At 44.4% G+C, this 23,326-nt stretch overlaps 1 protein-coding gene across 1 annotated transcript in view; it reads left to right on the forward strand.

Annotated features, from left to right (window-relative positions):
• Nucleotides 1–22,559, forward strand: part of ATP7A (ATPase copper transporting alpha) — a 32,051-nt gene extending 9,492 nt beyond the window's left edge. The window contains exons 4-23 of the mRNA XM_066559346.1: nt 865–1,596; nt 2,326–2,532; nt 3,449–3,612; nt 4,236–4,397; nt 5,027–5,103; nt 5,293–5,518; nt 6,448–6,681; nt 7,338–7,429; nt 7,867–7,994; nt 8,139–8,293; nt 8,595–8,729; nt 10,487–10,681; nt 12,989–13,171; nt 14,083–14,296; nt 14,959–15,105; nt 15,558–15,700; nt 16,000–16,203; nt 16,710–16,827; nt 17,762–17,864; nt 19,210–22,559. Of these exons, the coding sequence (XP_066415443.1) occupies nt 865–1,596; nt 2,326–2,532; nt 3,449–3,612; nt 4,236–4,397; nt 5,027–5,103; nt 5,293–5,518; nt 6,448–6,681; nt 7,338–7,429; nt 7,867–7,994; nt 8,139–8,293; nt 8,595–8,729; nt 10,487–10,681; nt 12,989–13,171; nt 14,083–14,296; nt 14,959–15,105; nt 15,558–15,700; nt 16,000–16,203; nt 16,710–16,827; nt 17,762–17,864; nt 19,210–19,486 (3,896 nt within the window). The 3' untranslated portion in view covers nt 19,487–22,559. The remainder of the gene's footprint in view (nt 1–864; nt 1,597–2,325; nt 2,533–3,448; nt 3,613–4,235; nt 4,398–5,026; nt 5,104–5,292; nt 5,519–6,447; nt 6,682–7,337; nt 7,430–7,866; nt 7,995–8,138; nt 8,294–8,594; nt 8,730–10,486; nt 10,682–12,988; nt 13,172–14,082; nt 14,297–14,958; nt 15,106–15,557; nt 15,701–15,999; nt 16,204–16,709; nt 16,828–17,761; nt 17,865–19,209) is intronic.
• The last annotated feature ends 767 nt before the right edge of the window (nt 22,560–23,326 follow it).

Genomic DNA, 23,326 nt, shown 5'->3' on the forward strand with positions numbered 1-23,326 from the left:
TGATTTATTATTTTGTGATATATATTATATTAAAACTATACTAAAAGAATAGAAGAAAGGATTTCATCAGAAGGCTGGCTAAGAACAGAAAAAGAATGACAACAAAAGCTGCTGTCTCTCAGAGAGTCCAAGTCAGCTGACTGTGATTGGCCATTTATTAGAAACAACCACATGAGCCTAATCCCAGATGCACCTGTTGCATTCCACAGCAGCAGATAACCGTTGTTCACATTTTGTTCTTGAGGCCTCTCAGCTTCTCAGGAGGAAAAATCCTAAGGAAAGGATTTTTCAGAAAACATGTCTGTGACAGACTAGAAATGAAGAAAGGAGCCCCATTGTGGGAAGGATCTGCCTGTTACATAGGTGGTGGTGTTCAGTGTTTATTTTGCATTTGGTAGGCAGCCTGAAGTATTTGTGTTCCATAATTTTATTACCAGTTATAGAAATATCTAATAACAGATGCCTTTTTGAAATTGCAATTAGTAACAGTTCATATTTTCTGTCCAATTAAAAATCTAAAAGGCAAAAGGCAAGACCAGCTTACTGATAGAGTTAGCTTTGGGATAAGTGTATTGCCATAGACCCTAAAACAAGGATAAGTTCAGTGAGAAGCAGTGATGCCATTTATGAAAATCCTGGGGAAAGAGGAAGAATTTGAGGAGGAGTTGAAAATTGTTGTAGCACTAGACAAAACCTGGTTAAAGAACTAAGTTGTTTGACCAATGAAATCAATGAAATCTCCTTTCTGTTGCAGTTACATTTCTGACCATTTAAAGTGTTGCTGGAAAGCTTTGACAAGATCCTGTGATGTGGTTATTATGCTTAGGGCAGTGACACTCACTTATTTTATTGATTTATTTCCAGTGTCCCTGGACAATAAGGAAGCTGTTGTTGTCTACCAGCCTCCTCTAATCACAGCAGAAGAAATAAAGCAGCAAATTGAAGCAGCAGGTTTCACAGCAGCCTTCAAAAAGCAGCCTAGACCCCTGAAGCTCAGTGGGATTGACCTGGAGAGGCTGAGGAATGCTCAGCCCAGGAGCTCTGAGGCATCACAGAGAGAAAACTCCAGTGGGACTGGCACCAAGACAGTTGTGTTCAGAGTGGAGGGGATGCACTGCAATTCCTGTGTCCTCAACATCCAGAGCACCGTGTCGGCGCTGCCGGCCGTGACGAGCGTCGTGGTTTCTTTAGAGAACCAATCTGCTACTATCAACTACCACCCAAGCTTGATTAGCATTGAGAAGCTGAGGAAAGCTGTGGAGAATGTGTCTCCAGAGAGGTTCAGAGTCAGCCTTCCTGAGGAGCATGAGAACCTGGCACTTTTCCCCACACTGGCGTCTCCACTGAAATCTCACCCTGCCTCCAAGGATCCCAGCCAGCCCCTCACTCAAGTTGTTGTGATCAATATTGAGGGCATGACTTGCAGCTCCTGTGTGCAGTCCATCGAGGGAGTGCTGTCCCAGAAGGCAGGTGTGAAATCTGTTCATGTCTCTCTCCCAAATGGAACTGGAACTATAGAATATGACCCACTGCAAACAAGCCCAGAGGACTTGAGGTCCTCAATAGAGGATATGGGATTTGATGCATCCTTTCCAGGTAATGACATGTGAAACTTTTACATTTACAAGGGTTGTACAGTTATGTTTAGGATTTGGTACCACCCAAGATGAAATTTAGCAGCTGCCATAACACTTTGTGCTTGCTAAGAGAAGCTTTGTATCTTCACTGCAGATGAGATCATTAAAGATAATGTGCATGTCTTTTAACACATCAGATTGATTCAAATGATTGAGATGTCTGGCAATATAAATATGTCAGATGAATGCTATTTTATGTCAATAGCTGCAGAAGTGGTTGGGTACTCACATTTAATCCTTTTCACCCTGTTCCTGCACAAACAGCATTCCCTGAATTGCTGTAGTTTCAGAGCCCCTAAGTTAAAAACATTGGTTTTGCTTATGGAACATGCATGTGCTTACAAGTTCAGCTTTGTGCTCCAGGTGAAGTCAGTGAAACTGTGTGAAATTAAGGTTGCAGTGCAGAGGTTTTGCTTCCAGCTACAGGAGAGGACAAAGGATGTGCAACAGAACAAAGACAATGAGGAAAGGCAAAGTAAAGCAGTAGCAAACCAGTAAGTTAATCAGTCGCCCACCTTTGTCTTGTTTTCTTTTGCTGACTCTGAACTACAGAGGGGTGGGTGGGTCAGGCTGACAAGGTGTGCCCAGCCACAGTTTCCATTTCCAGTCCCAGGGAGCAGCAGTGTGTCACAGCATCATCCCTCCCTGCACTGGCTGCTCACGCTGGCACAAACTGTCTCCTTTGCAGCAAAGGCAGAGCTCCCTGTGGCCAAAGCTCAGCCCTGCCCTGAAGCACAGCTGGACTCTCACAAGCCTGAGGCACCCTCCAAAGTGCCCCCAGCCCACCCTGGCAGGCAGGAGAGCAAGACCATCTCCAAGTGCTACGTGCAGGTGACAGGAATGACGTGTGCCTCGTGCGTGGCCAACATCGAGAGGAATCTGAGACAGGAGGATGGTGAGATGTCTGTCAGCGTGCTCTGTTACATTTCCAACAACTTGTTTGGAGGGTCCTTCTGGCTTTTGCAGTGTTTTTAAGGGGTGGGTTGTCAGGAGAGGTGTTCCTCCTCACCTCTGGCCCATAGGGTGGGAGCAGGGACGTCCTTGCTGCTTTGTGGATGTGCTCCTGACTCTGCTGTTGCAAAAGCAGCAGCTCCGGAGAATATTGGGATCAAATAGGGGATTCTTTTGAAGATAGAACAGCTCTTTCCTGCTGGAGGGAGGTTCCCAGGTGTGCAGCTGAAAGGCAGAGGCAGATGTGAGCTTTAGGGAGCTGTGAGAAGGGACACAGGTTAATTTTAGCTCTGCAAGTCAGGGCACTGCTGTCTGTGATTATATTTGCAGGAACAAATGGCTGTATGACTGATGTAACAGAGTCATTAATGCAGACTGTGTTTAATTATCATAATGAAGATGGACAGGTTTCAAGTCAGCCTGGATTTTAATTTTTTTCATCCTAGAAAATGGATGGATGGAAATCCTCTCAGTGCCCAGTAGGATTGCACTGTAAGATCTGCCCTTTCTCATGCAGGTTCTCCTTAAAAAAGGCTGCAGGAAATGGTAAATGCAGATCAGAGAATGCAGCACTGTGATTTAGAATAACTTCTTTTAAGGAAAAATAGACATTTTTTCATACAGCATGGACAGAATGTTTGTAATGAGACTGTTAAAGGCATGCTGCTCATGTGGAGTGATGCTTTATCTGTCACAGCTGCACTGAGGTGCTGATGTAGCTTCCAAACATGAGGATGTTTCTCTTTGTATACAACAAGGACGCTTTCCCAATTTCAATAAATTGTGTTGTGCCCTCATGTTATAATACATGCAGGATGTTTCCTAAGCCTGATCTGCCACTCACACACTTTGTTTGCTAGGAATCCACTCGATCCTTGTTGCCCTGATGGCAGGGAAGGCAGAAGTGAGGTACAACCCTGCTGTCATTCACCCTGCAGCCATTGCAGAGCTCATCCGGGAGCTGGGCTTTGGAGCCACCGTGATGGAAAACTGTGGGGAAGGAGATGGAATTCTGGAGCTTGTTGTAAGCTGATCAGTAAACCTAAACACCTTCAGCTTTTAGTGCTTTTATCTGTTGGATGTGCCTGTGTTAGTGCCCACTGCCTAGAGCTGAATAGTGTAATAGAGGTTAATTTATAAAAAATTAAATGTAATGGTACATCAGGTGTGTATCACAGATATTATCTGTCCTGCAAACTGTGCTGGCTTACTACTACACTGAAAATGCAGAGAAATATTCCTGTATTTTTCTGTTTGCTCTTCCTGTTGCTAGAATTTACTCTTTATTTGTTTTTACTTTTTGAAGCTGAGTGTAGCTCAGTGTCCCCCAGCTCTGAGACTGAACATCCAACAGAGCTTTGGCAGGGCTTAATAACCTTGTCCCTGTGCTGTGCTTCCTCTGGAAGGGTTGGAGGGGGCTCTGAGCAACATGATCCTGTGGGAGGTGTCCCTGCCCATGGCAGGGGTTGGAACTGGATGGTCTTTAGGGTCCCTTCCAGCCCAAACTGTTTTGTGATTCTACAGTGCTCACACCCCAGATCAAAGCAATAAATAATGCAGCATAGTCACAATGACTTTTCCTACTTGCTAAGGTGCATTTGCCAGGTAACCTGTGCTTTGTAACAGGAAGGAACCTTTATTTTCCAGGTGAGAGGGATGACCTGTGCCTCCTGTGTGCACAAGATAGAATCCACCCTCATGAAGACCAATGGTGTCCTGTACTGCTCTGTAGCTCTTGCCACCAACAAAGCCCACATCAAATATGACCCTGAGGCCATTGGTCCTCGAGATGTCATACAAGTGATAAAGGTGAGTTTCATGTAGGCACCAAGTCTCCTGAAATATCCAGTGGGATATTTACACACCCCAGAAATAGAAGGAAAGGCTGTTGAAGCAAAAAAATAGCTCTCTCTCCTTCCATCTTCTTTCTTCTTAGTGTTGTTTCCTGCAGCTAATTTGTGTGTTCTGGCTTAAAAATGCTCTGTTACAACTTTGCCTAATTTTTAAAAATAAATACTGTGAAAGCCAGGTCATGGTAGACTTGCAGATACCAGCTATAGGGTATAAAAATCAAGAACATTTATTTAAAAATAAAGTACTGTTGCAGGTGAGAAGTGAAATAAGTTTCTCAGCCTTCTCCTTCAGATTCTCAATTTCTGTGCTTTAGGAACAACCATTTTGGAAAGCCACATTTTAGAACAGTATTTTGTTCCAGAAAGGTTAATTTCTACATCAGATTGCCTTTCTCTACTTGAAAAGTAACTAAACAATAGTAACAGACAACAGGAACTAAACAATAAAAACACTTTATACCAGAAATGTTAATAAAGTTAATCAAAGGTAAGACTGGCACCATCAGTAATTTGGCAATAACTGAGCACAAAGTGCATTTTAGAACTGACTGTTCTCTTTTTTATTATTGTGCTTTTTTCCCTTAGGATTTAGGTTTTACTACTTCCTTAGTCAAAAAGGATAGATCTGCCAGTCATCTGGATCACAAGCAGGAAATCAGGCAGTAAGTATTCCTGAACACACTAAGATTCCATAAACATCTTTTATTCTTCATTACTCAACCATCAATTTAAAACCATCAACAGTTTTTTTCTGTGACTGTGCAGACTTACTACTTAAATATTCTCCAGCACTCCAGCAATACAAATGGTTTTTTCTTTATTTTTTTTCTTTTTGTTTTTTTAAATCTGAGGTGGAAAAGGTCTTTTGTGGTGAGCCTGGTTTTCTGCATCCCTGTGATGGGGCTGATGATTTACATGATGGTGATGGACAGCCAGCTCTCGCATGCTCACGCACACCACAACATGAGCAGTGAGGAGATGGAGGCCCTCCACTCCTCCATGGCCCTGGAGTACCAGCTCCTGCCAGGACTGTCTGTCATGAATTTCCTGTCATTTTTACTCTGTGTCCCTGTACAGGTGAGTGGGGTTATGCCAACTCCTGCTTTGTTGGGCTTAAATGCTCAAATTGGAAGGTGATGAAGAAATTAAGTTTGAAAAGTGGATGCAATTGTGCTGATGCAAAATGCTTCTGAGATTCTTAGGTGCTTCTGCTGTTGCCAAAATAATGGGTGCTGGGGACTCCAGGGGCAGGGCAGGCTGTGGGGAGCTGCTCTGCTGGTTCCTGGCTCCTTTTTCTTCCTCTGTCTAGGTGGGGATTGGAGGCACTGGAGATGGTATTTTGTGTTCAGACTCAGGTGTTTTTATTTCTTATCTGTGTTACAGTCTCACAGCAGTGAGTTCTGCAGTTCTTCACTAACAAGGCACAAAAATGGCTAACAATCTTTTGTTGCAAGGTCTTTTAAGGCTAAACTATCCAATTAAGAAATGATACCTAAATTATTTTCACTTTTGACTCAATAACTGCTCACCTGAAGTCTACAATGTGGACTTTTCTGTCCAATTACAAAATACCACCCAAACCCATGGAGGGGATGGTGACGGAGAACAACTAGCCACTGCCCTAAAACCTCCATCTTGCTCCATATGTATTGCTACATTCTAAAACCTTAAACTCCTAAGTTTTCCACCCTGTGATGTTACACACTTCTATTCAAACTACACACCCACAATCCCAGTGCTGTCAATCAATTTTGGAAGCCTTCTCCAAGGATCTGTGCCCTTCAGCATAGAAAGTTGAAAATTCTCAGCATGCACAACTCCAGCAGCTGTGCATCTGAGGCATCTCCTGAATCCCACTGGGAGGGCACTGGGAATACCTGAGAGTGCTGTGGGAAGACCACAGCCCTGACTAGAGCTGGGATTATGTTCAGAGAAAGGTGAAAATAGCACAAATAAACTGGAAAAGCTGCTGCTGTGTGCTGGAGATGTGTGAAATGCCATTGCAGGTGTTCGGGGGGTGGCACTTCTACATCCAGGCCTCCCGAGCACTGAGGCACAACACAGCCAACATGGACGTGCTCGTGGTGCTGGCAACATCCATTGCCTTCCTCTACTCCTTCATCATCCTCCTGGTGGCAATGGCTGAGAGGGCCAAAGTGAACCCTGTGACCTTCTTCGACACGCCCCCGATGCTGTTCGTGTTCATCTCGCTGGGCCGCTGGCTGGAGCACGTGGCCAAGGTGAGCAAACAGCAGCAGGGCACTGGGAGCCACCTCAGAACCCTGGGGAAACTGTAGCCATGATCTTTTCTGAAAGAGCCTTTCCTTAGGATTTTTTCTCCTGAGAAGCTGAGAGGCCTCAGGAACAAAATGTAACCAATGGTTATCTGCTGCTGTGGAATGCAACAGGTGCATCTGGGATTGGGCTCATGTGGTTGTTTCTAATTAATGGCCAAGCACAGCTGGCTCAGACTCTCTGAGAGTCACAATCTTTTGTTATCATTCCACTTTTTTCCTTGCTAGCCTTCTGATGAAATCCTTTCTTCTATTCTTTTAGTATAGTTTTAATATATCATTTTCTTTTAATATAATATATATCATAAAATAATAAATCAGCCTTCTGAAACATTGAGTCAAGATTTTGGTCTCTTCCCTTGTCCTGGGACCCCTGTGAACACCACCACAGAAAACAGCCCATGCAAAAGCTTTGCTGGGTTCTTTTAACCTTCTGTGTCATAAAATCATCTCTAATAACTGAACTAATAAAAGTTCGAATATCAGACTGTTTGCAGAAAATGTTTTGTTAAAAGGGTAAATTGCAACATACACAGTTGTCATTTACCCAGCTTTTTTTTTTCAATAGTAGAGTCAGAAAAATATGAAAATTATTATTCTAGGGTAAAACCTCAGAAGCACTGGCAAGACTAATTTCATTACAAGCTACTGAAGCTACTATTGTTACCTTGGGCCCTGATAACGTTCTTTTAAGGTATCTTGCTTTATCATTTGCTTTTTCTGTTGTTCCTTTTTTGTTGTTAATATGCTTAATTCACAGAAAAAAAATTACTATTCTATAGAACTATGAAGGAAATAACTTCAGATTTGCTGGCAGATAAAAATATTAAAATGCAGAATTAACACTGCTCTGCTTTGGTTTATTGGTTTATTGCTATTTTTTTCTGTGATAAGACAGAAAACTAAATAGATAAAGTGGATTTTCTTAAATAGATGAAGTAGATTTTCTTAACTGGAAAGTAAATAAAATTCTGATAAAATAGGCCATTTCAAAGAGCACTATGACTTGCTGGTGCTAATTTTCGTATGCACTAATGCCAGCCAGTGGGGTTGTGCTCTGTGTGTAGTGCCAACTCCTTTGCTTGGGTCACTGCAGCTGTAGTCCCTTCTGAAAGCTTTGCACCCTTGCAGTGAGGAGCAGGTGGATGTGGAGCTGGTTCAGCGAGGGGACATTGTCAAAGTGGTCCCAGGAGGCAAATTCCCAGTGGATGGCCGTGTCATGGAAGGACACTCCATGGTGGATGAGTCTCTCATCACAGGTCAGCATTTGCTTTTTCCAAGGGTAAAACTCTTTTCCTTTAAACAAATCTCCAGAGGGGAGGTTGAAGCTGATGTGTTAGGAGTTGGCACTGTCCCAAAGGTGCCTTTTTCAGCAGTGCTGTGTCTGTTCTGCCCTTCCTCAGGTGAGGCCATGCCTGTGACCAAGAAGCCTGGCAGCACAGTCATTGCAGGCTCCATCAATCAGAACGGGTCCCTGCTCATCTCTGCCACCCACGTGGGAGCTGACACCACCCTGTCCCAGATCGTGAAACTCGTGGAGGAGGCCCAGACCTCTAAGGTAGAGCATCACCCAATTTAACACTTGAGGTTTGCTGTCTCATGCAGGCACCAGCACAGCAAATCACTGCAGGGTGGCTGAGGCTGCTTGGATTTGAATTGCAGATGCATAATGAAGTTTCTTGCTGAGTAAGGATGATCTCTGATCCTGTCTACTGAGCCAAGTCTCATCCTCTTATTAAGTAAATCTGTAATTACCAAGTGTGGCAAGCCAAGTGTGCTGCAAGCAGCAGCTGTGATTCTTCTCTTCTGTGCCTTCAGACACAAACATGGTGGTGCTGAGTGATGTTTCTCCTTGCCAGGCTCCCATCCAGCAATTTGCAGACAAACTTAGTGGCTACTTCGTTCCTTTTATTGTGGCTGTCTCTGTGGTTACCCTTTTTGCCTGGATTATAATTGGGTTTGTGGATTTTGAAATAGTGGAAAAATACTTTCTGGTAAGTAAATTTCTTTAAACACCTTCTGAAATATTTAACAAACAGCTTTACAATTCTATTAGACTGCAGTGGTTCCCTCTCTGGATTACCCTTGCAAGCAGTTGATGACTATTACTGCTCTTGTTATGACATTTTTTACATTATATAGTTTTTTATATTGTATCATTCCTCCAGTTATACTTGAAGAGAATCCACAGTAATTAATCAAATCTTGTAGGTTAGGATTTAAAAAAAAGTTAATTAAAAGAAATATTAAACATCAAAAATTTCCCACCATCCATCCCTCCTCTGTGGGAAAAAGAAGTCCCTCCTGTCACAAGCTCCAATTATATATGTAGCTCTGTGCAAATTCATCTTGGCAATCAGTGGATTTCATCTTGGTTACAAATTCCAGAGGAGGGTCAGGATCCCAGCTTGGACTTAAGCATTGCTTAGGTCACAGGGTTTCTTGTTTCAAAACTATTTCTGATGAGAATTTCTCCATTTCCAGGAAAGCCATCTTCATATCTGCTTTCTTTGCACCTTAGTGTGTATATATATCTTTGATACAGTATCTTTTATTACAGTGCATCATTAAAGAGTTGTAGCATGTGGTGTCTTGTTTAAGGAAATGTCCTAAAAATAAAACATTTGAGGAGAATTCACAGAATCTTGGGTTTGGAAGAGACTTTAAAGATCATTGAGTCCAACCCAGCCCCAACCCCTCAACTAAACCCTGGCACCCAGTGCCACATCCAGGCTTTGTTAAACACCCCCAGGGATGGGGACTCCACCACCTCCCTGGGCAGCCATTCCAGAACTTTATCGCCCTTTTTGTAAAAGCCTTTTCCTGCTATCCAACCTGTATTCCCCTGGTGCAGCTCGAGGCTGTGTGCTCTGGTTGTGTCAGTGCTGCTGGAGAAAGAGCCCAGCCCCAGCTGAGCACAGGCCCCTTTCAGGAGCTGTGCAGAGTGATGGGGGCACCCCTGAGTCTCCTTTTCTCCAGGCTGAGCACCCCCAGCTCCAGTGGGTAGATGCAGCTATCAGTGGGTAGGTGCACTATGTTGCAGTGTTGTGAGGGTCTTCAGGACGAGGTGAGAGATGAGAATTTGACTCCCAAGTTTTTAGAAGGCAGATTTATTCTTTTTTGATCTTATATTAAAAGAAAATCATATATTAAAACTATACTAAAGAAAGAGAAAGGAGACATCAGAAGGCTCGAAAGGAATGAATAATAAAAACCTGTGACTGACCAGAGAGTCCAACACAGCTGGACTGGGATTGGTCATTAGGTTAAAACAATTCACATGGAACCAATCAAAGATGCACCTGTTGGTCAGCAACCTCCAAAGCACATTCCAAGCAATCAGAAAATCATTGTTTACATTTCTTTTCTGAGGCTTCTCAGCTTCTCAGGAGAAAAATCCTAAGACAAAGGGATTTTTCATAAAATACCATGGTGACATAGTACAGAACACACACGTTGGTTAATTAATCGTTAATTTAATCATTCACCTTAGGTTTTGCATACTTTGAGTATTAATACTCAGCGGATACATTAGCAGATGTTTCCAACCTCCAATACACTGCATAGCCAAATGTGTAGTTCCTGTTGTTTGATTTCTCCCTGAGCCACTCCCCTCCCAAGACACTGCATAGCCAAATGTGTTGTTCTTGTTTGATTTCCCCCTGACCCACTCCCCTCCCAAGACACTGCATAGCCAAATGTGCTGTTCCAGTTGTTTGATTTCTCCCTGACCATCTCCCCCCATGCCCAGGGCTACACCAAGAGCATTTCAGCAGCAGAGGTGATCATCCGCTTCGCCTTCCAGGCCTCCATCACGGTGCTGTGCATCGCCTGTCCCTGCTCGCTGGGCCTGGCCACCCCCACTGCTGTCATGGTGGGCACGGGTGTGGGTGCCCAGAACGGCATCCTCATCAAGGGAGGGGAGCCCCTGGAGATGGCACACAAGGTGAGGGCCCCAAGGCTGCCCGGGCTGGGGGTTTTGCCAGCTCTTTGGAGGTGATGATGGAATGTCCAGTGTTGTATTGCAGTAAATTGTGGTGGTGTTCACTGGGGTCCCCGGATGAGAGGAGTTAAGAGGATGCTTAGGGATAGGGCCAGTATGAATAGGACTATGTTTATTACTTGTTGGGGAAGATGAAACAGGAAAACCTTATAAATATGATTGTCTGGCAAAAGATTTTGAGAATATGGAAACTATGAGCGAGATTGAAATGAAAGCAAGCTTTGAGATCCCTCAGTTACTGAACAACTGGAAAACAATGGCATGGCCAGCTGAAGGTGATCCCCTTTTGATGGAACAACACCCTCTGCTTGCAGACAGGCCCAAGGGTCAGAGCAGACCCTGCCAGCTTGGCAGAAGGGGCCCAAAGAGGAGTTTGTAGGGTTTAAAATGTAACACAGGATGGGAATGTAATGATTCTTATAGGCTGTATGTAAATGCTATAGGATTTGTATCTTGTACTAGATTGGTTAGTGAGAATTAGAATGTTCAACACAGAAGAAGATTTATTGTATTGTAATGGGAACCTCGCTCTCTTATGCCTTTACTCTCTCACCCTCTCATCCTCTCTCCCCCTCTCTCCCCTCAGTCCTGCTCTGAGCTGTGCCTGGCAGCTCCCAGCAGGGCCCTGCACCCAGGCCCTTTGCAATGAACCCCAAGTTCCAGACCTGGCTGCAGAGATCTCTGTCTCCATCCATCCTGACCGTTCTACCCCCTGATGCTCCTACAATTACTCTTCTCTGGGTTTAATCCAGAGTCTAAGGATTGGAAGTCAATTGTAGTTAGTACACTAGAAGAGTAAGATCCTCATCAGTAGATGGAAATACAGAGGAATAATCACACGACATCTACAAAGTGTCAGTATCAGGTGGCTGCTTCAAACCTGAAGTGGTGATTTGATGTGAGTGGTATTTAATTGGGTGTAAGAGGCACACTAGCAGGAATGTAGAGCTGATAATTTATGTGCAGGCTGTGGAATCCAGTAGCAACCAAGAAAGTTGAGCTGTAGATTCCATTGGCAATGGAGTAGGGTGCTCCATAGTATGCTATGGCTTGAAGGGAGGTGATGGAGGATCTGACTGCATGTTTCAGAAGGCTTGATTTATTATTTTATGATATATATAATGATGTTAAAACTATACTAAAAGAATAGAAGAAAGGATTTCATCAGAAGGCTTGCAAGGAAGGAATGGAATGATAACAAAATCCTGTGTTTGACCAGAGAGTCTGATACAGCTGGACTGTGATTGGCCATTAATTAGAAACAACCACACGAGCCCAATCCCAGATGCACCTGTTGCACTCCACAGCAGCAGATAACCATTGGTTACATTTTGTTCCTGAGCCCTCTCAGCTTCTCAGGAGGAAAAATCCTAAGGAAAGGATTTTTCATAAAACATGTCTGTGACACTAAAAAGTTTATTTAGTTGTTGTTTTGCACTGGGTTATTGGAGATTTGTACAGAGTAGTCTTTATATTGCACTGAATAGTTTGTTATATCACGTGGTGTCACTATGGGACACAAAACAACGTGAGTGCACACACTGCTGCTCTCAAGGTGAAGAAAAGCCAAGGATTTTTTCTCCTGAGAAGCTGAGAGGCCTCAGGAACAAAATGTAACCAATGGTTATCTGCTGCTGTGGAATGCAACAGGTGCATCTGGGATTGGGCTCATGTGGTTGTTTCTAATTAATGGCCAATCACAGTCAGCTGGCTTGGACTCTGTCCCAGACACAAGCCTTTGTTATCATTCTTTTTCTGTTCTTAGCCAGCCTTCTGATGAAATCCTTTCTTCTATTCTTTTAGTATAGTTTTAATGTAATATATATCACAAAGTAATAAATCAAGCCTTCTGAACCATGGAGTCAGATCCTCGTCTCTTCCCTCATCCTGGGACCCCTGTGAACGCGGTCACACCCCTGGGTATAAAAGTCTCCTGCCCTGGCTCCACGGCCTCTTGCCCACCTTGGAAATAAATGTACCATGGAGGTTCTCATGTAGGGAAGGGCACTTCCAGTCCTTTGCTTTGGTCTGTGTAGGATCTTGTGGACTGGGTCCACAGCTAGCCAGAGTTAGAGCCCAACAGCCCATCCCAGACACAGTCCTCCAGTCCTGGTGGGTCCTGTCCAGCTCGGGGTGTTCCCGGTCAGGTCGTGGCTCTGTGTTCAGGATTTGGTTCAAGTGGGTGCTTTTCCAAGGAATGTGCACCTCCATGCTCGGTTCATTGAGTGAAATCTTCCTGCTTTCCTGCAGGTGAAGGTGGTTGTGTTTGACAAAACAGGGACCATCACCCACGGCACTCCAGAGGTGATGCAGGTGAAGTTCCTGGTGGAGGGGCACCTCCTCCCTCGTCACAAAATGCTGGCAATCGTGGGGACAGCGGAGAGCAGCAGCGAGCACCCCCTGGGAGCTGCCATCACCAAGTACTGCAAGAAGGTACTGGAGGGGCTCCCACACACAGCCTGCTCTCCTGGGCAAGAGCCTCTCTGGCAGGGTTTCCTCAATGCCACAAGGCTGTTCATGCAGCTTGAGTAGTTGCTGTGTCTCAATCTCTGCTGCTCACAGTGACCCCAAGGTGGGTTAGAAAGTCTCTTTTCCCAGCCTGGCAGTCAAAGATGGAATCAGGATTCTTCTGTTCTCGTTCTCAAGGTTGTTTATTATTTCTTATCTATAAAATTCTTTCTCTGGCCTGCTGAGGTCTGTCCAGCAGGTCAGACAGACGCACACTGGGCAGGGCAGTGTTATCTTTTTATTCTAAAAACTCTGTGTACATTATTTACCATCACTTCCCAATACCTATCACCTATGTCAGACAGTGAGCTTCTACCTTAAACCAATCCAAAAGTGCCAGCATCACCCAGAACATGGAGGCCAAGAAGAAGAAAGGACAGGGTACACCTAGATTCCTCCATCTTGGGATCCTGAGCTCTCATTCTAAAAACCCCAAAAATCTATTTTCCACCCCATGACAAACTATTATTCTACTTAAACTCTCTTGATTTGTAATTCTTCATATAAAGGTGGTAATTTGCTCCATGGGTGAAAATCAAAGTCCCAGGTGTGTCTTGGGCTCTGTGCCAAGGTCTCTGAGCCCCCTGGCAGGGGCTGGAGCCATCCAGGACAGCCAGAGGGATGTCCTGGTTCTGACAGCTGTGTTTAATTGGGAAAGCTGAAAATTGTGAAGCCACATAAATCACACCATATTAGAGGCACCATTCAGACCTAGATTTTGATGATTATTTCACACCTCCTCTTTGTTCAACTGCAGTTTAATTTTGTGGGCTTTATAATTGCATTGTGCTTTTATGTATTTAAAAACTTCAGCAGTTTCCATCCTTTTTTTCTAGGAGCTGAACTCAGAAACCCTTGGGACATGTACAGATTTTCAGGTAGTTCCTGGCTGTGGCATTAGTTGCAAAGTCACCAATATTGAAGCATTACTCTACAGAAAAAACAGGATGGTTGAAGAAAAAAATGTTAAAAATGTGACACTTGTGAAAATTGAGGAGAATGCAGACGAATCTGTGCAGTCTCCTTTGATCATTGATGCTGAACTGCCAAGTAAGTTAATTCTGGGTTTGAGAATAAAATGGGCAATTTTTGTTTCTGTGTCTAGGATCCTTAGGAATGAGGTCATTTATTTCCACCTTGCGGAACTGGGCTGACATCAAGGCACACATTAAATTGTTGCTCATTAGTTTATTTCGTGCTCACACATCATTCAGGACATTTAAGTTAAATACAGTTTCGAGTTCCATGTTGAATATGGAACTGGAAAATCAGACAGGAGTTGTCTGTCAGCTCTCTCTGGCTTTACTTTGCTTCATCCCAAGTTACCATTTGCTAGCCAAAATTATGTGTATTTGCATAACTGGTCAGTTTTCACTCAAGAACAGCTCACTGTTAGGTCTTTCAACTCCATTGGGCTCTTCATAGAAATCAGAAGCACTGAGAAAGTGTCTTGGTTCTTTACTGTCCTTTGACCTGTGGTTTTTGCCCTCTGACATGGGCTGACTCCCCAGGACTGAAGAAATGTTGTGTCTCTTGTGAAGGTCACATGAAGAGATGGCAGGGCAGAAAGTACTGAGGAATTCTGTATTTCTGTTTGGCTTCCCTGCAGTGCTGTTCCAGTGCACACTGGGAGAGCCTGGCTGGAGTCAGCTGCAGAGAAGCTCCCTGGTTTTCCACATGGTGTTTATCCACACTGTGTTTTCTTCCTTCAGCTACTGTGACCCCTCAGAAATACTCAGTTCTCATTGGGAACAGGGAATGGATGACCAGGAATGGCCTCGTGGTGAGAAGTGAGGTGGACAAAGCCATGATGGAGCACGAGCGGAGAGGCCGCACGGCTGTCCTGGCAGCTGTGGATGGTGAGCTCAGGGCTGCTGCTCTGTTCACTTTGATTGCCACTAAAACCACATGAAACATCACATAAGTAGAGATTAATAAGTAGTGATGTCATAGCAGCTACAGCTGAAGCAGAGTAATGGGGTGAAAAGAGATAATTAATCAGTTTTACAGCACTTTCTTGTGGGAAAGGCTCTTCCTGCACTTCTTAGCTGACAGGACAGTTGGGCATAAAAATACAATGCAGAGACTTCAAAGAAAGGAAAAGGGGAAGAAGGAGAGAAAAAAGGAATTTTTATTTTATTGTGGTATTGTGGTTGGACAGTCTATGTTCTATCTTGCTGCCTTAATACCTCTTATCATCCCACTTTTCACTGTCAGTATGAACTGGTTCTGGAACTGGACTTACTGGAGGAAGTTAGTTTATCTCAATTGATAAAGGTCTTCATTACAAACACTTCCTTTCTGTTTTCAGGAGTGCTCTGTGGCTTGATAGCTATTGCAGATACTGTGAAGCCAGAGGCTGAGCTAGCAGTGTACACTTTGAAGAGCATGGGCTTAGAAGTTGTCCTCATGACCGGTGACAACAGCAAAACAGCCCGGTCCATCGCCTCCCAGGTGGGCTGGTGGCCTGGGGCTGCTTTCAGCAGGAAGGGTGGTGTGGCATCTTCATATTGCTGGTGGCTGCTCTGCTGTGAAAGATGGTCGTTTTAAGAAATCTGGAATCAAGATTGCAAGAAGTTTTTGAATGGAAGTAACATCAACTGTAAATTCAGAGCTGTTCTCATATCATCAGCTGGGTTTGCTCTTTAGTTCATGAGTGATGGAATGGGTTTCACTCTTCCTGGCCACATCATTCCAGGCAGGAGCTTTGAGAGCTGCTGGAAAAGCTGTGTCCTCTCTCTCTCTCTGTTCAGGTTGGCATCACCAAAGTGTTTGCAGAGGTTCTCCCCTCACACAAAGTGGCCAAAGTGAAGCAGCTGCAGGATGAAGGGAAGAGGGTGGCCATGGTTGGAGATGGGATCAATGATTCCCCAGCCCTGGCCATGGCCAGCGTGGGCATTGCCATTGGCACGGGCACCGATGTGGCCATCGAGGCAGCTGATGTGGTTCTCATCAGGGTAAGAAAGCAGAGTTAAAGGTAGGAGGGGTCAGAGGGCCCAGGGTGTGTTGGGTGTGCAGGGGTGCACAGTCTCCATCAGCTGGAGAACTGGAGCAGAGATTGTCTTCACTGTGTTTAGTGCAGTGATTATCCCCCTTCCACGTTTACTGGGTACTGCACATTTTGGGGTAATTAAAGTTTGAGAGTGGCAAAGGAAGACAAAGTGACCTGTCCTTTGGCAAACATAGACTGCATTTGGGTAACTCACCCTGGCACCTCCAGGGTTACAGGCACCTTCCTACACACCAGCTGCTCCCTGGCAGACTGTGGCCAGTGTTTGGAGCTGTGCTGGGAGGGGCTGTGGACATGACTTGGATTGTGATGGATTGGCCTGAGCAGTCTCCAGAGGGCTCACTGTGCTTAGCCTGCTCCATCCAGTGCTCTGTAGTGAGCTCTAACACAGCTGAAGACACCACCTGTGTGCTTTGTCTCTCTGAGTGCTCCAATGAACATTTTCCCTTGCAGGATGACCTGATGGATGTGGTAGCAAGCATAGATTTGTCCAGGAAAACTGTGAAGAGGATCCGGATCAACTTTGTCTTTGCCCTAATTTATAATCTCATTGGAGTTCCTATAGCTGCAGGTGTGTGAGTGCTGCCTGCACTGATGGGATTGGTCTCACTGAGTGGAAGATTGCAGTGATTTACTCTTGGGTGGGAGAGTTTCCATTGTCTTTATTTCTGGCTGTCAGTAAGGGCAGATTTCTCTGCCTGGGGACGTTGCAGTGGAGTATCTGTGATGATGCCTCAGGGTTTAGCTTTTATATTTTTCAGATTCATTGCTGTTTTAGTGTGGAGTTCTGAGCTTCACATTAAGTGTTGGTGAGCTCTCTTCACAGAGTAAGGAGACAAAACAATTCTTTTTCTAGCTTGGGACCAAGGACAAATGATCCAAATTTCAGACCCAAAAAGCATTAACAACATTGAATTGAAGAGAGAAAAACAGGAAGGATGGGACTTCATAACCTAAAGCTATAATTGGGCAATTAACTCCAATATGCAAATGGATCAGAACTTATAAAAGTGAGAGACCCTGTGACCAGTCAGGGATTTTTGTGACCATTTTGGTTCATCTTGGGTGTGACCCTGGCTGGGCTCTTGTGCTGCCCAAGGTGGATCCTTGGAGGCCTTTGAATAAATTCCTGCCTTACTCTTTAACTCTGTCTGGCCTCTGTTCCAGCTCAGCCTTCTCAAGGCATCAGTGAGCTGTCCTCCTCCCACACTATGGATGTGCTCAGCACATCAGAATAGCTTCAAGATAAAAGGTTTATTGGAAGAGCCTGATCCTGTGAACAGCAGTTTCATTGCAGGGTGGGCAGGACATGCCACCTCTGAGTTTCAGGCTGGGGTTCTAGTTGGGATAAAACACAAATCCGTCTTGGTCATTTAAACTAAAATCCCATTTACTAACACATTAAAAAACAACTCTAACTGGACAGTCTGTGTGAAATTGTATCTATTAATATATGAATAATGCAGTGTTCCTGCTCTGAACTTACTGCTGATGTAATTTTCTAGGTGTCTTCCTGCCCATTGGTTTGGTTCTGCAGCCCTGGATGGGATCTGCAGCCATGGCTGCCTCCTCAGTCTCTGTTGTGCTTTCTTCTTTGCTCTTGAAGATGTGAGTAGGAACAGTCTTGTGGTTTGTAACTTGCATTTGAAGCTCAGGTCTTTCATTTGGAGAGACAGAAAATAAATGTGGGACTGTGAGAGATTTTGAAGGCTTTTGAAGAGCAGTTCACAAGTCTGTGTGAAGCAGACAGCAGTTGTTTAGAAATGTAATTTCTAATGGGAAGTGATGTACAAACCAGAAGTGTTCAAAATGGGAAATCCGTTAATTACTGTATTTGTGGGGTGCCCCGTGGCAGGAAGGAATGATGAATCTGACTCCGTGTTCTTAGAAGGATAATTTATTATTTTATGATACTATATTTTATTAAAGAATACTATACTGTACTAAAGAATACAGAAAGGATACTTACAGAATGCTAAAAAAATAATGGAAACTCATGACTCTTTACAGAGCCCTGACACAGCTTGACACTGATTGACCAATGAGTCCAAACAATTCACATGAAACCAATGAAACAATCTCCAAACACACGTGAGCACAACATAAGAGAAGCAAATGAAATTATAATTTGTTTTCCTTTTTCTCTGAGGCTTCTCAGCTTCCCAGGAGAAAATCCTGGGCAAAGAGATTTTTCAGAAAATATGACTGTGACACTTAATGCCTTTGTGTGTTAGTGAGAAATCTTGCTGGTCAAATTCTAAATGCCTCTGACTTGTGCATAATCAGTTCATATTTCATTGTACTTCAGCTTCAGAAGTATTGATATATTATTGGAGTATTACCAATAGAGCCAGACAGGATGTGCCTGAGCTTGTCTGGCCCTTGCTGCTTGACCAAACAGCAGCACTGTGGTGTTTCACCCCAGAGACACCTTTGGCTGGCTGTGTGCTGCAGCTGGGCACGTGGAGAGAATTCCAGGCATGCAGGGGCTCAGGTTTCCCTCTGTGGAGAAGCTCTAAGGTGATGGTGAAGGAAAGGAGTCGGTTCTGATGGAGGGTTTGGATCCAGAGCTTTATTCTGGCCCTCAGGCCTCTGAATGCAGCACCAGCTCCAATAGAACTCCCTGAGCCCGTGGCTGCTGCTCCTTTGAACCCCGGGGAGAGGGGCAGGGAAGGGGCAGGGAGCCACCAAGCAGGGACAGGAGGGGAGGGACAAAGGGACAAAGGACACCTGGATGGCCCAAGGGCCCCCAGGGGCAGAGGGCATCCTTTGGATCTGCCCATCACTCAACACCCTTCTGGAATGCCAGGACTGACAGACAGGCAGGGGGCAAGGGAGGGGAAGGAGAGGTGACTGACACACCTGGGAGGGAATTATCAGGGGAGGGATCAGAGGTTCTGAGGTAAATCCTGAAGTCACAATGCAACAATAGATTTGGTTTTTCCTTCCTCAGGTACCAGAAGCCGAGCTCTGAGAAGCTGGAGTTCCGTGCCCGCGGGCAGCTGAGGCACAGGAGCCCCTCAGAGATCAGCGTGCACGTGGGGCTCGAGGAGAGCGGGCCGGGCTCGCCCAGGCTGAGCCTGATGGATCGAATCATCACCTACAGCAGGGCCTCCATCAACTCCCTGCTCTCCGACAAGCGCTCCGTGAACAGCGTCGTCCTCAGCGAGCCGGACAAGCACTCGCTGCTCGTGGGGGACTTCGGGGAAGATGATGACACAGCCTTATAAAGACTCGCTCCTCCCACCCCGCTGAGGCCAAACAAAAATACCCTGAAGCAAAAAACACAACCAAAACAGCTCTCGTGAGGTCTGTGCACGTCCTGATCCTTGTGGAGGTCTTCTGGATGCATTTCTTCTTCAGTGTAGAGGTAGTTTTGGCAGTGACTTTCCAGAGTCTTTTGTGGTTTTTTATCTAGACTTACCAAAAATATCTGGTGCAGGGCTGTTGATGCTCACAAACAGGGCTGTGTTCCCATTCCATGGAGCTTGCAGTATAGCATTTATTTTGGCAAATTGTCAAAATACAATTAAGGAAACGAAGGAAGCAGAAACTGATTTCCCAGCCTTATACCAGGCTATTTTATGCATAGTGGAGTTCAGTACTGTGTGAAAAAATTGTGAATTTGCATCTGCAAAATCCTGAAGGTTCTGTTTGCAGAGAGATGTGCCTTACTTCAGAACCGTCTCACTCCCACAGCCTACCTTCTGCCAGATTTGGATCCTCTCAAATGCCTCTTCTTGTTGTCAACATCTGGTTCCAGCTTTTCACACTCCAGGCTTCAAATCATGTCCATGGGATCCAGATTCCTGCGTGGCAGCAAACAGGGAGGGTTGGGGCCACCCCCACACTGAGCTCTGCACGTCCTGCCCTGAGACTGCCTGCCTTCATGAAGGTTTGGGGTTGGGAGGTTTGCTCATTCCCAACCTCTCCTAAGCCAAAAACTCCTGCAACACCTGAATGCAATATCAGTGTGAGCTGGTTTTAGCCAAAGTGGTCAGCTTTAGGAAGGAGCAGTGCTCACCACCAGGATCTACTGGCACTACTCAATGAACCAGGGGAGTTTGTCACAGACTGCCTTTAAAGTCCTTACAGTTCAGGCTTTGCTTGTGAAGTGTCTATTCTAGAAATGGCCCAGCATCACTGCACTGGTTGTTCCAAACCCCCTCTGTTTGTTCTGTGCAGATCCAGGCATCATGATTTCAGACAGTTGTCATTTGTTGCTGAACTGCCGTATCAAAATGCAGCTCTTGATCATGAAATCATTGATATCAGAAATATCCTCAGTGAGAAAGAGATGCTCATCAGCAGTAGCTGTTACCTGTTTGTTACTCACTGAACCTTGCTGTCCCCATCCCCTTCTGAGGCAGTCATTGGTAGGAATTGCTGGGTTCAAGAATGGTGAATTTCATTATTAAGTGCAGTCCATGATGTGAATGTGTACCAGTTGTGCTTGTAGAGGAGAAATACTCAGTTTGGAGGAGACAAAGAGATTCTCTTTAATGTTCTGCTTTTGAACTCAAAGCCTGATGTCAGGGCATAGATTGTGTATGTCAAAAGTCCTGAGTAAACAGCTCTTGCATTTTATCTGAGAACCCCCAGAAAAATCCTGCTGTGTGAGAGCAGAAGGGCTGTGCTGGGGGATGTGTTGTGAGGAAATCAGGGTACCTGTATTGCAGTGAGGGGAGCAGTACCATGTGCTGCTGGTTCAAGAAGAAAAATATTTCTGTAGCAGGATTTGGGCTCTTAATATCTCTACATGAGTACAGAGTATTTTTATAAATTGGATTACACTTGTATGTAATATGTGGTGGTGTTACATGCTGAGATCTATCACTGCACAGCCATTCCATGAGGTTTTGTTCTCAGTTTGCAGCAGCAGAGCTGTTCTTACAAAGCAGATTGTTGTCCAGAGCTGTTTGATGTGTGAGGATGGGTTTAGTGCTTCACAATCATGCCAAGATTTCAGTTGTCCTGTTTATGCACCCTCCTTCTCTGTGTTCCTGGCAGGCTTGTGCAGGTGCAAGGGAGGTGTTTCCATATTTCTGTCTGTGCTGGGGGTGGCCTCAGCCACTCCTTCAGATGGGAGTTTCAGTGCTGGCTGGGGAATGGATGGCTTGGAAATGCAACATCCCCTCCCACTGCAGGAAACAGGGAGATAATTCAGGGCTGAATTGCTGGTTAGTAAATAAAGCAGCATTAAAACTTGTTAAACAATTTCCAGATATATTTTTAGAGCACTTTCCTTTCATTGTCCAAATGCTGTGTAGGTTGAATGTTTACAGCTTTACCTCCAGCCTTTTCCCAACACAGGTGTTTTTTCTAGGCTTTATCGTTTTCTGTGCAATTCAGTGTTTGATCCAGGTACAGCAAAATAAGGCTCTTTTTCCAAACCAGGACACTTAAAGAGGTGCAGGATGATATTCAGGGAGTGAGGAACAGCAGCTGCTGGCTGGGAGGGATGTGAGAGCAGCTTGTAGGGACAGCCAGAGGATCAGGCTCTGGGGAGAGGAAATAACTGAACCCAGGGTGGGGGCAAGGTGGTTGTGATAAACTCAGATTTTCTGAAAGCAAGTTTTCTGTCCAGCACTCCCCAAGGGTGAGGTAATGACTTCTAGGATGTTTATTTTGTGATTAGAATATTACAAAAGGTGCTTTACGTTGAAGAACCAAAATCCCTTTCTGTTTGAATGTACAGTGCAAGTGGAATCGTGTGTGGGAGCTCAGTGTTTTCCCAAATGTAAATGTTTTAATGTGTAAATAGGTTGCTTCTGTTGGAGACAGTTTGGATTCAGAAATTTAAACTATCACTTGGAAACACTCAGTTACAAACAATATTGTATTACTCCTTTGTCTATTTTATTGTTTTCTGTGTCTAGCTATTTATAAACTTGTGCTCTATTTAATAAAAAAGTACATATGCTCCAGGCTTTAAAAGTTACTCTTTGAGTCTTACCAAATTTACTTTTAAAAGAGTTTAAAACGCTTGAAATTTTATACAAAAAAAGAAAAGAATATGAAGTTGCCAGAACACAATGGAAGCAAGAACTTTTATTTATTCAAAACTATGCTTATTTTTTTGCTTAGAACTTCCAACAAAATGTTTTAAACTGGAGAACTTTGGTTATTCAGTTTTGGGGATGAAGAATGGAGAAGTGAATGCTGGTTGGAATGTTAATGTAGGGCTGTTACAGTTCTTTGCATCTCAGAACATGTTGTCTCATGTTTCCTATTCTTTTAAGACTGTGCCTCCATCATTCTTATGGCAATTATAAGCTCTGTAATAAAAATGTAGCATCCAAAGCCTGGCTTAAAGCATGTTCTTTCATCCCCTTTAAATATTTGTAGCTGTCTCAGCAAAAGGCCAAGGATTGGGGTTTAGGTGTAGTGCCAGCTCTGCTAAACACAACCTTGAGCAAACACTGAGCTGGGGGCAAGTGGGGCTGGTGCAAGTTGGGAAATTGTGGAATAATCTCGTGTAGGAGCATCCCTGTGTCAGCAGATGGGGAAAGAGCAGAGGCTGCTGCAGCTCACACAGGCAGAGCCCAGGACTGAGGTTTGTAACATCTCCGCCCCTTTGGGCAGGTGTTTCCACTCACCCTTACAGTAAAAATGGGGTTTCTTGTGTTGGGATGAAATTTCCCCTGGTTTGGTTTGTGCCAATTAACCCTGGTTCTGTCACTGGTTTTACTAAGCAAGTCCAGTTCAATTTTGCTTTTCCTTAAGATCCAACCCTGTAATTTCATCCTCTTAGGCTGTCTCAGGCCTAGTATGCCCCATCAGGTATGGAAACCCACAATTTTAGCACTGGTTTGGAAAATGCAGGTTTGTTGCACAAAAGTAGTAACCAAAGTATTTGGAACTATTTAATTTAGGCCTTGATTTATTTTGAGTTAAGGCAGTGTGTGAACATTCTCGTTTTAAATTGAACTTTTGTTTTAACCCTGACTGAATTAAAAATAAAGAAAAACCTCATGAAGTAGCCATGAGGCCCCAAATCCTATGGACTAAGCTGTTGTACAAAAATCTCTGCATTTGTCTGGCCAACACCCTTCATTGTGATTCAAGAA

Source organism: Molothrus aeneus, chromosome 14 (genome assembly GCF_037042795.1).
Source record: "Molothrus aeneus isolate 106 chromosome 14, BPBGC_Maene_1.0, whole genome shotgun sequence".
NCBI classification, from domain to species: domain Eukaryota; kingdom Metazoa; phylum Chordata; class Aves; order Passeriformes; family Icteridae; genus Molothrus; species Molothrus aeneus.